This window comes from Chenopodium album, chromosome 1, assembly GCF_948465745.1.
Source record: "Chenopodium album chromosome 1, dcCheAlbu1.1, whole genome shotgun sequence".
Lineage (NCBI taxonomy): Eukaryota > Viridiplantae > Streptophyta > Magnoliopsida > Caryophyllales > Amaranthaceae > Chenopodium > Chenopodium album.
Window position 1 is genome coordinate 87179020 of NC_137834.1, and position 12108 is coordinate 87191127.

The 12108-nt window shown below is 35.2% G+C and overlaps 1 protein-coding gene across 1 annotated transcript; it reads left to right on the forward strand.

Moving 5' to 3' along the window:
- Positions 1-919: 919 nt before the first annotated feature.
- On the forward strand, positions 920-3891 carry LOC145624925 (omega-hydroxypalmitate O-feruloyl transferase-like). Its single transcript, XM_081678011.1, has 3 exons — positions 920-1201; positions 1427-1912; positions 2891-3891. Exons 1-3 carry the CDS (start codon positions 1199-1201, stop codon positions 3752-3754), a joined length of 1353 nt encoding a protein of 450 aa, XP_081534137.1. The 5' UTR covers positions 920-1198; the 3' UTR covers positions 3755-3891.
- The last annotated feature ends 8217 nt before the right edge of the window (positions 3892-12108 follow it).

Below are 12108 nucleotides of genomic sequence, written 5' to 3' on the forward strand. Positions count from 1 at the left end.
GTATACTTTGACCCTAACTAAATTTAATTACTAAGTGTTTTCCATATTTTTTTAAATACTCGCAACATTTTAATTTTACATATCCTAGTGTTTGCCACTAAACTTTAACCACAAGATTTTATACAAATATACAGTAATTAAAGTGTTGCAAATTTGCAATTTTAAGGAGATATAAATAATGAGTGATGATATAAAAAATCCAATCTTAATTACATATATACACGAGTACAAAATAATTTAGTTGGCAACCGATGCCAATCTATAAACTTCTACTCGTAAGTTATTATACAGATGTAACTCCCTTATTTGTTATGTCCACTTCTAGTAGCTCTTATCAATGTCAGAATACTTAAATATTTTGATGTTACAACCAACCTTTTTAACTTGTGCATTTGTATTAATGTTATTCCTCCCCCACCCCCCATCTTTTTTGGGATACATGCATGCAGTAAAATTTAGGATATATAGCCAATTCAAAGCACACAATTTTTTTCTTTTATAACGACTTGAATCTTATTAAATTATTTAATTAACGCTCTAGAGAAAAGATAAGAAAATCCTCATTCTTAATTAAGCATAAGTAGATGATGAAACTCGAACATAAGCTTGTGATCGGTACGTAAGCACATAGCAAATTAACCCACAATAGTATAAGTCGCTGGAGTACACAAGCAGTCATAATTAACAATGTGTTGGTCAACATTTCCAACTAATAAAAGAAAAAAAAAATAGTTTAACTATAACAAGAAAACAAATTATTAGTTTCGTATTATTCATAAAAAAAACCAAGATTAGAATGCCAACCCTACCAAACCAAGATAACTAAAATCACAAACTAACATCTAATACATGTCATCAATTTTATTTTTATTATCAAGGCTAGTGACCAACCTCACCCATACCCAAATAATATTCACATACTAATTAATTTCCAAGATATATGGAAAACAAATTAAATACTCATGCAATTAAGAAAAACTTATATAAGAGATTTGAGCCAATTCTCCTATTTCTCACTCTTGTTAAAGAAGCTTGCTTAATTAAACACCCAATCCAGCTGCTCCATTATTTTGCCCATCTTCTTATATATGCAAAAACCCATGCTTTTTTGAAACCTCAACTTACCCACATTTTACTCTTTCTCACACATATTCTCTTCACCTTCATTTCTTACTCTTAACAAAACCCAATTATCAACATGGTTAGTCATGCATTACCAATAAAACTCGCTCTATCTTTCTCTTCTTCTTCTTCTTCTTCTTTTTCCTCGCATATAATATTTTCTTTATCTGGATTTATTAGTTATGCTGATACTGTAATTTGAACTAGCAGTGTAACAACTAAGTGTAGATAAGATGGAGAAATTCAAATAGTCAAAACTCATTTGTAACAATTTTTTTTTTGTTTTTGTTTGTGGTTGATGTAGGTTAATGAAAACGGAGAAAACGGGGTGACAAAATTCTACACCAACGGACACACTACGTTCGATCTTAACGTGAAACGAGTAGGAGAACCAACATTGGTACAACCAGCAGAGGAAACTCCAAAGGGTTTATACTTCCTATCAAACTTAGACCAAAACATCGCGGTCATTGTACGTACAATATATTGCTTTAAGTCAGAGGAAAAGGGAAATGAGTTAGCAGGAGAAGTGCTAAAGGAGGCACTTTCTAAGGTGTTGGTGCACTTCTACCCTTTGGCTGGACGGCTAACCATTAGCCCTCAAGGGAAGCTCATCATAGATTGCACCAACGATGGCACCCAAGGCGCGGTTTTCGTGGAGGCTGAGGCCGATTGTAACATGGATGAAATTGGTGACTCTACTAAGCCTGACCCTATTACTCTTGGAAAATTGGTTTATGATATTCCTGGTGCTAAAAATATCCTTGAAATTCCTCCTCTTGTTGCTCAGGTTTGTTTAACTTCCTTTTTAATTATTTTTACCTAGCTCATTTTTCACGTTTTTTTTTTATTTAATTATGTCCAAGCTAAGTAATATACTACCTCCGTTTCTTATTATGTGTAACAAAGGAATATTTTATATCTCACAAATAATATTCCTTTGTTACACATAATAAGATGCAGATAATAAACATTAATATTTGAAAATAAAACGTAGATATATTATGAAGATATACATTTTACTAGCCAGGACCACTAATATTCAAGCCTTTGGAACCTAGTAAGGAACTTATTTTTGTAAAATATATATATATATATATATATATATATTCCCTTTTTTGCGATATTTTTTTTGGGCATCTAGCAAAAGACGCGACTTGGTTATTCACACTTTTTTTTTTTTCAAATTAACCTTTATTTAAGGTTATACACAAGTTTTTTAGAAATTGTTACTCGTAATTATTACTAGAGATGTCTTGCTTGAACATTTTGGGTTATGACAGTACGAGCAACTGAGACTCTCATTATCTCATACGGAGTATTAGTCATTTATAGTATTTTATGGAAATTAAAGAAGAGAATTTTAATTAGAGAAATTTAAATTAATTTGCTTTAAATGGAAGAATGAAAGTTGGAAGATTAAATTGAGAGCGTAGGTATGGGAAAGTCAAAGACCGTAATAAAAAACATATAAGGATAGCACTTTAATGGGAGAGAGACACATAATTAATTAGACATTAATTTTAATAATGAAAGTTGAGCTTTAAACTAATGGATTTGTTAGATTTTGGGCCCATTCTAAAGCCCAAATTTCATGCTACAACAACCCTGCATCATTAGTCACAAAATGATTTAGAGTCGGGTAACATGAATCATCGTAAAGAGCCATTAGAAAAGAACAATAGCATGACGAGGTAATCATAATAAATAAAGATAATGTATTAGTACAAAATTGACAATTTCTTATGGTTGATGAATGAATGAACAGGTGACAAAGTTCAAGTGTGGAGGGTTTGCACTAGGCCTATGCATGAACCATTGTATGTTTGATGGTATAGCAGCCATGGAATTCGTAAACTCGTGGGGCGAAACAGCCCGAGGACTATCCCTTAACATAACACCCTTCCTAGACAGGGCAATCCTAAACACGCGAGACCCCCCTAAGGTTGAGTTCAAGCACCAAGAATTCGAGGAAATTGAGGACATCTCTGGCACCAGTAACTTGTACAATGAGGAAATGCAATACCGGTCATTCTGTTTTGAACCAAAACACTTAGAGAAGCTTAAGGCGAAAGCAATGGAAGACGGAACCTTAAAGAAATGCACAACTTTTGAAGCACTCTCAGCATTTGTGTGGAGGGCTAGAAGCAAGGCACTTCAGATGGAGCCTGATCAAAAGACTAAGCTTCTTTTCGCGGTTGATGGCAGATCAAAGTTTAATCCTCCTCTACCAAAAGGGTACTTTGGAAACGGAATTGTCCTTACAAACTCTATCTGCCCTGCAGGGGAACTGATAGACAATAACCTGTCTTACGGCGTAAAGCAAGTACAAGAGGCCATCAAAATGGTTACCGATGACTATATGAGATCAGCAATCGACTATTTTGAAACAACAAGAGCAAGGCCTTCTTTGAGCTCCACTCTTTTGATCACTACTTGGTCTAGACTGTCATTTCATACCACAGATTTCGGGTGGGGTGAGCCGGTTATATCAGGACCTGTAGCACTGCCTGAGAAAGAGGTTATACTGTTTCTGTCTCATGGAAATGAGAGAAAATCAATCAATGTGCTACTGGGATTGCCTGTTTCGGCCATGAAACGTTTCGCAGATCAGCTGCAAGAGGCTGATTAAAGCTAAATTCAGAGGAATATATACATATATTTGGGAAATTATATATCTGTTACAATTTTTATTATAAAGTTGATCTGTTGATCATCAGTTTATTATTGTCATTTTACTGATAGTATTTATATTGTTTGTCTAGTACTAGTGGTTGGAAGGAGGGAGACCAAAGATGACTTGGTTGGAAGGAGTGAGGAAGGATATGAAGTGCATGGATTTACGTGAGGATGAAGTTTTGGATCGTAAGGGATGGAGGAGAAAGATTTATGTTGATGACTACACGGAATAATCAAATTTGGTTCATGTTAGCCGACCCCACTTTTGGGATTAAGGCTTTGATTGATTGATTGATTGATTGATTGTCTAGTACTAGTGGTATGATATTGTTTGTCCTCTGTTAAATATTGAATTTTTAGGTCATTTTATTTTCATGGAAAAATGTTGATGAGTGATGACCAACAAGTTGGAAATAAAGTTATTGTCATTTTTATGTTTTTGTCAAGATGTTTAGTGCAGAAATTGGTATGATGTGATTTAATTTTGTAATTAGTGTACTAATTTTCATGTAAGTTGGAGTAAGTTGGAGTGAGTTGGAGTAGGTTGCCATGTTATATGATATAAATTTGCTGATTAAGACTCATTCTTTAATTCAAAATGATGCAAAAGTTTATAAATAAACACGTTGAATGATGTGTATGTGATTTAGGGGTAGATGAAGTCCTTATAAATGATGATTGGGTCTAGGGGAGTAGATGTAATCGAAATTAAACATTTAAATGCACCTATTTAGATGTGACAAATAAGAGAGTCGAATCGCATCTCAACGTGGAAAAAACACTATCGTAAAAGATATTAGCTACCTTGGTGCAATAGAACCAAAAGACATCTAAATAATATTGCTATATCATTTAAAAAGATTGGGCCTTAAAAATAAATATATTGGACTCTTTATCATGATAATTAGATCAAGGGGAATTAAACAATATAATTAAATGCACCTATTAACGTGACAAATAAAGAGAGTCGAATCTTACCTCAACGTGGAAGGACCATTGTCCTAAAAGACGATTTTTGACTACCTCAGCTCGGTGCAATAGAATTAAAACGACAACTAAATAATATTGCTAGATCATCAAAAACAGTGGACCTTTTAAATGAATATAGACCCACAATCAACGCCTTGAGCCCTCCCCATACAGAAACAAATAAGGACATTGTTATGCATTATTCCATGTGGGACAAAAGTTTTCTCTTTTCTTTTTCTCACTCTTTTGCAGTGGATTTTCTTAGAATTTCATATGAAATTCCAACAACTAAATGTCAATGATAATCATGAGAAATATTTGAACATCCATAAATTTTGTTTTCCTGAATATGATAGATGAAATCCGTCTTCTTCACTTGTGCATGAACTACTACTCGCTTTCCAAACGTCTATCATTTCCCATGTTTAATACGGAGTAGATATATTCAAACCGTTTTAAAATGAGCTTCCCACTTTCTATTTTAAGGTCGAAAATTCATCGACTAAACATATGATGAGGCCGAAACCTCCAAAATTTCTCAAAAAGCGTGGATATTAGCCTTCAATTTTGGAATTTTTTTGATTTTTTTTTCACCTGAAAATAAAATTGTCGAAATGTTTACCATGGTCCCTAATATCCTCCTAATCCAATTGGCTGGGTAGAACCATCCAATTTGCCTATAAACAACCAATTTACCGGTTTACAACTTGCATCGATTTCATTAATTCAAGCCTTCCACGAAAATTTATGACAACATATAATGATCATATATGGTTCCAAACGGTATTATATGACCCCGAGTTGTAACCCCTAAAATCTCAATGCTTTTCGACACTGAGCCCTAAAACATTCGAAATTTCTGAAAAAACGTGGATATTAGCCTTCAATTTTGAATTTTTTTGACTTTTTTCACCCGAATATAAAAATTGCCGAAATATTTACCATGGTCCCAAATACCCTCCGAGAGTCCAATTGGGTAGGTGGAACCATCCAATTTTCCTTTAAACGATCAATTTACCGGTTTACAACTTACATCGATTTCATAAACTCAAGCCTACCACGAACATTTATGACAACATATAATGATTATATATGATTCCAAACGGCATTATATGACCATGAGATATATCCCTTAAATTTTCCAGGCTTTTCGACGCCGGGTCATGAAATCTCAAAAATTTCTCAAAAAACGTGTATATAGCCTTCAATTTTGGATTTTTTTGACTTTTTTCGCCTGTAAATAAAAATTTCCGAAATATTTACCATGGTCCCTAATTTCCTTCGGGAGTCCAATAATTGGGTGGGTGGAACCATCCAATTTGCCTTTAAACAACCAATTTACCGGTTTACAACTTGCACTGATTTCATTAACTCAAGCCTACCACAAACATTTATTACAATATATAATGATCATATATGGTTCCAAACGGCATTATATGACCCCGCGGTGTATCCCCTAAAATATAAAGTCTTTTCGATACCGGGCCCCGAAGCCTCAAAAATATCTAAAACAGCGTGGATAATAGCCATTAATTTTGCAATCTTTTTACTTTTCTTCGCCCGCAAAAAAAAATTGCCGAAATATTTACCAAGTTCCCTAATACCCTCCGAGAGTCCAATTGGGTGGGTGGAACCACCCAATTTGCCTTTAAACAGCCAATTTATCGGTTTACAACTTGCACCGATAAATATAACTCAAGCCTACTACGAACATTTATGACAATATATGATGATCATATATGGTTCCAAACGACATTAAATGACCCGAGATGTATCCCCTTAAATCTCAAAACTTTTCGACACTGGGCCTCGAAACATCCCAAATTTCTCATAAAGCGTGGATTTCAATTTTGGAATTTTTAGACTTTTTTTCGCCCGAATATAAAAATTGCCGAAATATTTATATTACCATAGTCCCTAATACTCTCCGGGAGTCCATTTAGGTGGGTGGAACCATCCAATTTGTCTTTAAACGGTCAATTTACCGATTTACAACTTGCAACGATTTCATTAACTCGAGCCTACCACGAACATTTATAACAACAAATAATGATCATATATGGTTCCAAACGCCATTATATGACCCCGAATATATCCTTTATAATTTCAAAACTTTTCGACACTGGGCCCTGAAACCTCCAAAGTTCTTTAAAAGTGTGAATATTAGCCTTCAATTCTGGAATTTTTTGACTTTTTATTGCCCGGAAATAAAAATTGCCGAAATGTTTACCATGGTCCCTAATATTCTCTGGGAGACCAATTGGCTAGGTGGAACCATCCTATTTGCCTTTAAACAGCCAATTTACCAGTTTACAACTTGCTCCGATTTAATTAACTCAAGCCTACTACGAACATTTATGACAACATGTAATGATCATATATGATTCCAAACGGCATTATATGACCCCGAGATGTATCCCCTAATATCTCAAAAAAAAAAAATCAACACCGGGCGTCGAAACATCCCAAATTTCTCAAAAAGCGTGGATTACAATTTTTGAATTTTTTTACTTTATTTTGTCAGGAAATAAAAATTGCCGAAATGTTCACCATGGTCCCAAATATCCTCCGGGAGTCCAGTTGGGTGGGTGGAACTAACCATCCAATTTGCATTTAACCGATCAACTTACCGGTTTACAACTTGCACCGATTTCATTAACTCAAGCCTACCACGAACATTTATAACAACAAATAATAATCATATATGGTTCCAAACAGCATTATATGACCCCGAGATATATCCCCTAGAATTTCAAAACTTTTCGACACCGAGCCCCGAAACTTCCAAAATTTCTTAAAAAGTGTGGATAATTAGCCTACAATTTTGGAATTTTTTGACCTTTTTTTGCCCGAAAATAAAAATTGTTGAAATGTTTACCATGGTCCCTAATACCCTCTGATAGTCCAATTGGTTGGGTGGAACCATCCAATTTTCCTTTAAACGGCCAATTTACTGATTTACAACTTGCACCGATTTAATTAATTCAAGCCTACCACGAACATTTATGACAACATATAAAGATCATATATGGTTCCAAACGGCATTATATGACTCCGAGATGTATCCCCTAAAACCTCAAGCCTTTTCGACACCGGGCCCCGAAACCTCCAAAATTTCTCAAAAAGCGTGGATATTAGCCTTTAATTTTAGAATTTTTTTAACTTTTTTTCGCCCAGAAATAAAATTTGCCGAAATACTCACCATGCTCCCTAATACCCCCTGAGAGTCAAATTGGGCAGGTGGAACCATCCAATATGCCTTTAAACGACCAATTTATCGATTAACAACTTGCACTGATTTCATTAATTCAAGCCTACCACGAAAATTTATGACAACATATAATGATCATATATGGTTCCAAACAGCATTATAGGACTCTGATATGTGTCCCCTAAAACCTCAAGCCTTTTCGACACCGGGCTTCGAAACCTCCAAAATTTCTCAAAAAGCGTGGATATTAGCCTTTAATTTTGGAATTTAATGACTTTTTTTTCGTCCGAAAATAAAAATTGGCGAAATGTTTACCATGCTCCCTAATACCCTCTGAGAGTCAAATTGGGTAGGTGGAACCATCCAATTTGCCTTTAAACGGCCAATTTACCGATTTACAACTTGCACCGATTTCATTAATTCAAGCCTACCACGAACATTTATGACAACATATAATGACCATATATGATTCCAAATGGCATTATATGACCCCGAGATGTATCCCCTAATATCTAGAGTCTTTTCGTCAACGGGCACCGAAACCTCCAAAATTTCTCAAAAAGCGTGGATATTAGCCTTCAATTTTGGAATTTTTTGACTTTTTTTTCGCATGGAAATAAAAATAGCTGAAATGTTTACCATGGTCCCTAATACCCCTCGGGATTCCAATTGGGTAGGTGGAACCATCCAATTGCCTTTAAACGGCCAATTTACCGATTTACAACTTGCACCGATTTCATTAATTCAAGCCTACCACGAACATTTATGACAACATATAATGACCATATATGATTCCAAACGGCATTATATGACCCCAAGATGTATCCCCTAATATCTAGAGTCTTTTCGTCAACGGGCACCGAAACCTCCAAAATTTCTCAAAAAGCGTGGATATTAGCCTTCAATTTTGGAATTTTTTGACTTTTTTCGCATGGAAATAAAAATAGCTGAAATGTTTACCATGGTCCCTAATACCCCTCGGGATTCCAATTGGGTAGGTGGAACCATCCAATTGCCTTTAAACGGCCAATTTAATTACCGATTTACAAGTTGCACCGATTTCATTAATTCAAGCCTACCACGAACATTTATGACAATAAATAATGATCATATATGGTTCCAAACAGCATTATATGACCCCGATATGTATCCCCTAAAATTTAAAGACTTTTCGACACCGGACCCCGAAACCTGCAAAATTTCTCAAAAAGCGTGGATATTAGTCTTTAATTTTGGAATTTTTTTGACTTTTTTTCGCCCGAAAATAAAAATTGCCGAAATGTTTACCATGGTCCCTAATATCCCCCGAGAGTCCAATTGGGTAGGTGGAACCATCCAATTTGCCTTTAAACGGCCAATTTAATTATCGGTTTACAATTTGCATAGATTTCATTATTAACTCTTGCCTACTACGAACATTTATGACAACATATAATGATCATATATGGTTCCAAACGACATTATATGACCCCGAGATGTATCCCCTAAAATATTAATACTTTTCTACACCGGACTTTGAAACCTCCAAAATTTCTCAAAAAACATGGATATTAGCCTTCAATTTTGAGATTTTTTGATTTTTTCGCCGGAAATATGAATTGCCGAAATGTTTACCATGGTCCCTAATGCTCTTCGAGAGTCCAATTGAGTGAGTGGAACCATCCAATTTGCCTTTAAACGAACAATTTACATGTTTACAACTTGCACCGCTTTCATTAATTCAAGCCTACCACGAACATTTATGACAACAAATATTGATCATATATGGTTCCAAACGACATTATATGACCCCGAGATGTATCCCATAGAATTTCAAGACTTTTCGACACTGGACCCTAATACCTCCAAAATTTCTCAAAAAGCGTAGATAATAGCCTTCAATTTTGGATTTTTTTGACTTTTTTTCGCTCGGAAATAAACATTGCTGAAATGTTTACCATGGTCCTTAATATCATTCGGGAGTCCAATTGGGTTTGTGTAACCATTCAATTTGCTTTTAAACTACTAATTTACGGTTTACAATTTGCACCGATTTACCGGTTTACAACGGCCAATTAAATTGACCCAAACCGTTTTAACCCGTCAAAACCCGAATTTAACCCGACTTGTTACTATCCTGACCTGAATTCAACCCGACCCGTTCCTAACCCAACCTGTTACAAACCCGACCCGAAATCAACTTGACTTGTTATTGACCTGACCAAAATTCAACCTGACTTGTTATTGACCTGACCCGAATTTTACCATACCTATTATTTACCCAACCCAAAAATTCAACCCGATATATTACTAACTTGACTCGAAATTAACATGACTTGTTATTGACCAGACCTAAATTCAACCTAAATTGTTCCTGACCCGATTTCAAATCACCTTAAATGCAATTTAGACCACCTTATTATTGTTGATCAAAGCATTTTGTCTTGGGAGACCAAGTCGGTCCAGGCCAGCAAAAGAAAGGAGCATCATCCTCAAATTTAAGAGTTAAATATAGTATATATTTATTGTATGGTCAAAGGAGATAATTATATTCCTAAATTATATATTATAGTTCCCTAGTTTATTGCCATATACTTCCTCCATTTTCTTTTACTTGTAACACTTCACTAAAAAGGAAACGTCACAATACTTGCAATACACTATAAAAGGAAAGTTACTTTAGGGGAAAACTATATTATATCCCTCATTTAAAGCATATGGCCCACTAAATTACACTCCTAACAACCACTCATCCTATTTTAAAGTTTATTATATCATGTAAACCCCATCTTTCTTAATTACCGCGCTAAAGGGTGTGTTGCATCTAAAAGAAAACGGAGGAAGTATATTATAGTCAAAGGAAATAATTAGCTTGATAAAAATGACAATTATCTATTTATAGTTAATTGAACCCGAATATAACTTGACTTGGAAATGACCCGACCTGGTTGTAACCTGCAAATTATTGACTTGAACATAACCCGCCTTGAATCCAAGAATGACCCGACTTGGAAATGACCCAACCTGATTTTAACCCGTAAATTATTGACTTGAACCGAGCCCGACTTGAACCCGAGAATGACCCGACTTGAAAATGATCCGACCTGATTATAAAGGGCAAATTATTGATTTGAACTAAACCCGACTCAAACCCGAGAATGACCCGACCTCATTCAAACCCGCAAATTATTGACTTGAACCGAACCCGACTCGAACCCGAGAATTTCCCTAACTCGTTTTAACCAGTGAAAACCCGAATTCAACCCGACCTATTATTCACCCGACTCGAATGTAACCCGACCTGTTATTAACCCGACTCAAACCCGATAAGAAGTATGACCCGACGTGACCCGACTCAAGCATGACCCAACCCAAACCCAAACCCGACTCGCATAGGTTATGGAATTAATTAGAATTGACTCGACCCACTTATACACGACCTGTTTACCCGAATTGACAACTCTAATGATGAGGCCACTAATTTGAAATTGCTTCTATTACTAGCCAAATTGCACACAGGACTCTGATCCAACCCATGAAACCGTCTAAAACCGATCCAAGGATCCAAATTGATTGCTGATATCTACGATTACCACAATATACTCCGTATAAGTCATCTTAGCAGCATATGAGGCCATAGAAAATAATACAAACAGATTGCAAAGACATGATTTGATTGGTAAGTTCAACTCTGTTCTTATTTTTTTGGAGGCAGGGTTTGTGAATTATTAGACAGATATTTGTTAGAATTATTACCACCATGCATTATTTACATGTTGCAATTATGTGGCCCTCGAACAGACATTTTATACTATACAAATTTTCAATAATTATACAGGCGGCTAAATAATAGATTTGCTAGGCATCCAATGTCATTAGAACCCCCAAACAGTATTCCCTCGATTTCTAAATAATAAACCGTGATAAATAAGAGTCACTTTCATGAATTAACTTTTTACGCGTTCTTCTCAATAAAAAAGACAACGATTACATAGTAAAAGACAATAATGATAGTTTAAAGTTCAAACAAATAAATCGGAAAGTGATTTAATTATTCTTAGATGACCTATAATAGAATTATGACCTACTTATATGCAGTAACGAACGGAATAACTAGTAATCAAAATCCAAAATCACCAACACCAATA